This window comes from Phyllopteryx taeniolatus, chromosome 19 (genome assembly GCF_024500385.1).
Source record: "Phyllopteryx taeniolatus isolate TA_2022b chromosome 19, UOR_Ptae_1.2, whole genome shotgun sequence".
In the NCBI taxonomy this organism is placed as follows: Eukaryota; Metazoa; Chordata; class Actinopteri; order Syngnathiformes; family Syngnathidae; genus Phyllopteryx; species Phyllopteryx taeniolatus.
This window is the reverse complement of record NC_084520.1, coordinates 14690628-14696811: the sequence shown is the minus strand read 5'-3', so window position 1 is coordinate 14696811 and position 6184 is coordinate 14690628. Positions and strand designations below refer to the sequence as shown.

The following is a 6184-nucleotide window of genomic DNA, read 5'->3' as shown; positions in this document are numbered from 1 at the left end:
TTCTTCATCGAGACCGAGGCCACCATCGGCTACGGCCACCGCTACATCACCGAGAAGTGCCCCGAGGGCATCATCCTCTTCCTCTTCCAGTCGCTGCTGGGCTCCATCGTGGACGCCTTCCTCATCGGCTGCATGTTCATCAAGATGTCGCAGCCCAAGAAGCGCGCCGAGACGCTCATGTTCAGCCAGGACGCCGTCGTCTCGCAGCGGGACGGCAAGCTGTGCCTCATGTTCAGGGTGGGCAACCTGAGGAACAGCCACATGGTCTCCGCGCAGATCAGGTGCAAGCTCATCAAGGTAAGGACGAGGAAAGCTGCCGCACTGCTGGCAAATCGAGACTTAGGGATCTGTACCTTTGACCCCCCCCCGCCCTACTTTTAGAAAACAGATATCGGTAATCTACTTTCAGATTTGTGTGTGTGTGTGTGTCTAGAGTTGGGAGTGAACATTTCGAGCGCTCGATGGTGACAGCGAACGTCACAACAAGCTGCAGTTTATCACATAGTGAACACTTCTTTAAAAAAAAGACAAATCTTTGCTTCAAGCTGTTTATTGTCACTCCCAGTTGAACTTGACTGTAAAACTAAACATAAAACAAAGAATTACGTGTTGCGTATCGAACCAAAACGCAGAACTTTGTCATACGAAAGGGCGGCAAAACATCTTAAATGGGCCAACAAAACTAGCATCAATAGCTGCGACTTTATAACCTTTTAATCAATAGATTGGAACACAAACGCTTCGGCAACACATGTCGACAGACAATATAACAATACTCACATGTATTCTTTGTCCTCCGTGAAAAATGACTAACATTACTGCAGCTTACCGAGCTTAGAAAAGGCCGTTTTGTTCGTGTATTTGTTTTATACTGAGCATGAAATCTGTTTTAATGAATTAAAGTTGAAACTGTTTAATTTTTAAAAATTCTCTATGTTATTACTGCATGTTTTCTTTTTTCATGAATAAAATACTGTGTTGTTTTGATGGAATAAAAGCCCGAGACAACACTGGCTCTCTAATTTTACTTAATACTATTTACATTAATAAAACAGTCTTTTGTCACTGTGCCAAATTATTAAAATTGGTATTGTATTACATATAATTGACAGTCAAAATGCAGTTTTACTTTTGTACTTAAGTACATTCCAGTCTTTACATAACCAGTTGACTCGGTACTTCTTCTCATGTATACTTGTACTTTGGTACAGCGTGTGAATACTTTGACCACCTCCAGAAATGACTCATTATGGTTCATGGGCACTTTCTGCAGGCCTGCGATGGATTTCCATTTGTCTCCAGAATTGAATTGCGACCCCTGAGGACCGCTGTGATTAACACAGCGCATCCTGTTATGGCACTGCGCAAGAGATTCAAAACCCCCGCACCTCAGGACTGCGAGGCGGAGTGCTTAACCACCAGTCACAGCGCGCTCGGGGTTTGGAAATTCAATTAGCCACTGAGCATTTTCACACGGCGCTTTCACGAAGACTGTGTGGATCTCGCGTCTTCGCGGCTCAGCTGCGTGAGGGTCGTCTCTGCACTCTGTCCTGCTTCAGTCAGCAGAAAAAGCTCACAGTGGGCTGTAATTCTCAGTTCAGCCTTGCTCTAAATGTCCTCAGCGCAGATGGATGCCCCCCAGGGGCCAATGTAGGTGGGGGGCTATATGTGCATTGATTAAAGCCGCAATTGTGCCAATTCGTGTACTTAGTGGACCTTGGGTATCTTCCTAGTCGCTCTTGCTCAAATCTGCAACCCAATTGGCTGATGTTATTTTGGCTCTTGTCACTGTTCAATTCACAGCCGCTAACTGCTGTTTGACATCTCCTACGAGGCAGCATTATAGATTGACTGTAGTCCGCTGTGTCTTTGGCCTCCGTGTGCTCAGAATAACGAGCTTTTCCCGTCAAACGGGCTTTTCCGGCAGCCCAAATATTTGCAGATAAGTGAGCGCCGACGCTGCTTTGTTGTGACTCAGAGAGTTAGTCGCGCTTTTGTCCCGGAGGAGCAGCGTGATGATCTCAAGTGACAGTTTCACCCTCTGGGGAAAGTCGCAAAGAAGTCAGTGAGGGTATCCTCACGCTGGCCACAACATTAGGTACAGCTGATTTTCAGTTCAGGAGCTGTGTACAAAAAACATAAGATGAAACCGGACGTCTTGTAGATTTACTGACAAGGCCAGATTATGATCGGATCTGATCTCTGTCAAAGCATCACAAGGAACCAGTTGCTAAAACCCACCGATCATGGATTTAAGAAAAGGTAGTGAAACATGTATCGCTGTGTCTTCTATGTGGAAGGTCTAGAGTTCATTGGAAAGGTGGAGGGTCAGGTGCACGAACCTGGTGGAAAACAACAACACGGCAGTTCGTTTCCAGTGTTTCAACAACACGGCTCAAGGTCGGAGTCGGGCGGGTGGCAATTGAAGCTGAGGGAGGGGGCAGGAAATGGAGCATGATGCAATAAATCTAAACTCCTAATAATGATGCGGAGATGCGCAAACTCGCCGTGATCAAGCGGTGTGGGTTTAGCAGGCATAGACACGGGTTGTAAATCGTTGCGCGGCCTGGATACTTTGGATTTCGCCAAAGAAAAATCCGTTGATTACATTGCCAGTGTGCTCATTATTTACAAATCCTTTCATGCGTGGTTGCAATTGACCCTAATTTCCACTTTGTGCTGATTGCTTGTTTTAGTAGTTGGTTCATGGTTTCATCCGTAAAAGACCAGAAACAACTGCTGATAACCATTTAGGCTTAACCCAGAATGGATTCAATACTAAACGTTTTCAAATGAAGAATATTTTCATATAAAGAATCAGCCATATTTGAGCTAAACTGAAGAAAGATGAGGAATGCGGATTCATTTCCAGTTGCGCAACTAATCAATACGTAGCGTATACTCAAATGATACAGAGTAAAATCAACCGTGAATGTCATTTATTCCAGCATCAATTTCCTGCAGATGTACTGTGACCCAAAGGCTTTCTATTTGTTTTATTTATGTAAGATATTCAGTCGCACATCCCAATGGCACTACTTAACATACAGTATGTACTATATTAAATTATCAGTTGACTAATTCCCTTCCCTGGGTCTACAGAATCCATAGTAACTTCAAACTTGCCATTAATGCCGCCTTTCATTCATAAATCAAAAATGGTACAATAGAGAAAAAATGTGATTTGCATACACACATACACGTACACGAGGGACATGGCCTGGTTCGACTCACTGCGGATCTCAGGTGGCTCTGAAAAAGCCACCTCCTCCAAACACCGCTAATTATGTCCCCCCGCGCCACCAACAAACGGATGCAGCGCACGAGCACACACACTGACGTTTAACCTTTTCAACACCTCAACAGACACAAGACACACCACAGCGCTAATCCTCAGCGCTCCGAAACTCCAGCAGAAAACAACAACAAGTCACTCCACTAAGTTGAATAGCTCGCTTCCCGGGAAATTGTTTCCCGGTCTCACTGACAATTTGAACACCTGCCGGCAGTTTCGCTGTGACAATTAGCATATGGAAATGAAAGACTGCAATATAAAAAAAAAAAAAAAAAATCAACAGCGTTCTACTTAGGAGGCCAATTAACATACAGAAATAAGAAGGAAGCAGTTGCATGCCATTTATGGATTTACATAACCATAACAATGAACACAATGTTAAATCAATACTACTCTGACAGGATCCATCAAAAGCGAGTATTACTATGTTCATTCTGTTAATTCCAATGGAAAGCAGGAGCATGCGAATGATCTCAAGGCAATTGGGACCTCAGTCCTCAAGAACGGTTGCCAAGACACTGTCTGAAATATAGGGCCAATGATTACGCTCATGCTAATCACACTGAATTATTTGTCATTTGTAGTGTATAGCTGGAGCTCAAGAAAAACCAAAACACGCAGATTTAATCCTTTGATACGAAGAGATCTCATGTATTATGGTGAACACATTTCAAACCGTTGAAATGTTTTGCATTTGTCAATTGGATAAGTGATGCAAGAAGTACGGTTGTCTTTTGGAGTAGTTAAAATGTTTTTTTTTTTTTTAATTTATTTTTTATTTTTTTTTTTTAAAATGGGGCTTCACCTCGAAAACAGGAGCTCACCATCGGCGTCGTGACTCTTCTCCTCGCAAGGCGAGCCAGCTATCTGTGGGCACAGACGTCTTCCTGCGAAATGTCACACCCTCCTGTCCTCCACATCACTGTGAATACAAATAACTGTCTGTTAGCCATCTGTGGCTGCCTATTTCAAAAAGAAAAAAAAACCAAAACAAAAACTGGAAGTGGAATTAAAAACACGTCTTTGAGTAGGGACTGTCTGCATTGCATTTTAGTTAGCATTTAGGATCATTCAGTTGACAAACGTTTAAGAACTGGTGTTAAGAGGGAAAGTTTACATCCAACAACTTTGTCAGTCAGTGTGTTGTTTTTTCCCCACACAAAAAAAGTTTGGAAAAACTAGCTGTATTGATAGGCGTCTATCGCAATTTCGTTTTGTGACTTACTCCGAGGTTGCCCTCGTCGTAGAGTGACAGTGCCAAATACTGGCCTCATGGCCTGGCTTGCATTTTGCAGTGTCCTCGGTTGTTTTTGCAGGTCCGTGTGAACAGGGATTGTTGAGAAAGTGCTGTTGTCTTTACGTGAGACTTGAAAAATACGAAGGCCAAAAACCCACAAGAATGTATGCTGTCTACCTATCAGGAACTTTTGTAGATTGTTTGTTTCCTGTATACATTGCTCTGAGATGGTTGCGCATTAAAAGGTTTAAAAAGGTTTTCGTTAAGAGCCGTTTCCATTTCTTCCCTCCAACTACAATTGTTGGTAAATTTGAAATTGGACGCTCAAAGACGACTTCACCCGCTTAGACTTTCCGCAGAGCAAGAAATTGCTTTGTCTTTACAGCCAAATGATGCTCATCAAGGACGGCTGTGGATGTATTTTTAGCAGTAGAGCTCACAGGCTGTTCCAAGAGGAGAAGCTCACCCCCTCCAGATTCCTTTATTGAATACAGAAGCAATGGGAGACATGACACTTTCTCACCTCACCTCACCTCCACCGGGCGCGTCGTGCAGATGCTCCTGTTACACCTCTGCTGTGCGAGGTGTGCGACATCCATTCACACACTGGTGCCGTGCTGAGTTTGCCGAGTTCTGTGCGAGGTGGGAAGGTGGAAAAAGGATTTGACTGAAAATGCTACATTTCCAAGCTGTGTTGAAGATATCAGCAGTGGTGGGAAGTAATGAAGTACAAAGGCTTAATTACTGTATTTTAGTAGATTACTCAGGTACCTGTACTTTTCCTTTTATTGCCATCTTTTGAAAACAGATATCAGTTCTTTCTACCCCTTACCTTGTCAAAAATAGGCACCTCAATTCCTCATGGTGTGTTTCCACAGTCTCGTCAGACCCCCGAAGGCGAGTTCCTGCCTCTGGATCAGTGCGAGCTGGACGTGGGCTTCGGCACGGGTGCGGACCAGCTCTTTCTGGTGTCGCCGCTCACCATCTGCCACGAGATCAACAGCAAGAGCCCGTTCTTCGACCTGTCCCAACGCTCGCTCATGAACGAGCAGTTCGAGATCGTCGTCATCCTTGAAGGCATCGTGGAAACAACTGGTTAGAGATCACTCGTCTTTTGGGGTTTCCTGAAAATGGATCAACTTCTATTTTGATCCATTTTTGGCGTGGATAATAAGACACAGACATAGGCGGTTATGGGTAACGATTTGATCTGTACTGAACTCAAGACTTTTTATACATATTCAAAAACATTTATTGGAAACCGTTCCCATTCTTGGTACAGTGTGGACAATAAAAACAATGAGAGGATTTGATTCCCTTAAAAGGAAGCTCACTGTGTAAACATTTACAAAACCGAGGTCAAAATGACCTCTCTCTTTCTGGGTTCATGTTAATTCATTCTATCATATATTCCCCCCCTTTTGGGGTCAATGAGCCCAAACAAAACTAGTGTTTCCTGGTTCCCCTCTGTCCCAATGTGAGAAAATGGTAGTCGTGCATCTGACTGAATTGAGAAACTCATGGCATATGCTCGTGTAGTGGGGTGCTGCCCAAAAATAGATCCTCTGAACCTCTTTACAACCTTGCCCAATAATGGACTGCTCATTGATTTTTACACCTGTGACTCTTAATTGTACTCTTCATATATGTTT

The 6184-nt window shown here is 43.6% G+C and overlaps 1 protein-coding gene and 1 long non-coding RNA gene across 2 annotated transcripts in view; one reads left to right on the top strand and one right to left on the bottom strand.

Moving 5' to 3' along the window:
- The window catches only part of LOC133469190 (G protein-activated inward rectifier potassium channel 1-like), a 10917-nt gene that overhangs the window by 759 nt on the left and 3974 nt on the right, over window positions 1–6184 (top strand). The window contains exons 1-2 of the mRNA XM_061755962.1: window positions 1–297; window positions 5411–5627. The exon at window positions 1–297 is cut by the window's left edge and continues 759 nt beyond it. Of these exons, the coding sequence (XP_061611946.1) occupies window positions 1–297; window positions 5411–5627 (514 nt within the window). The remainder of the gene's footprint in view (window positions 298–5410; window positions 5628–6184) is intronic.
- The window catches only part of LOC133469191 (uncharacterized), a 27836-nt gene continuing 25787 nt past the window's right edge, over window positions 4136–6184 (bottom strand). The window contains exons 8-10 of the long non-coding RNA XR_009785633.1: window positions 5365–5602; window positions 5056–5165; window positions 4136–4217 (exon numbers count right to left, since the gene is read on the bottom strand). This is a non-coding gene — a long non-coding RNA (uncharacterized LOC133469191). The remainder of the gene's footprint in view (window positions 4218–5055; window positions 5166–5364; window positions 5603–6184) is intronic.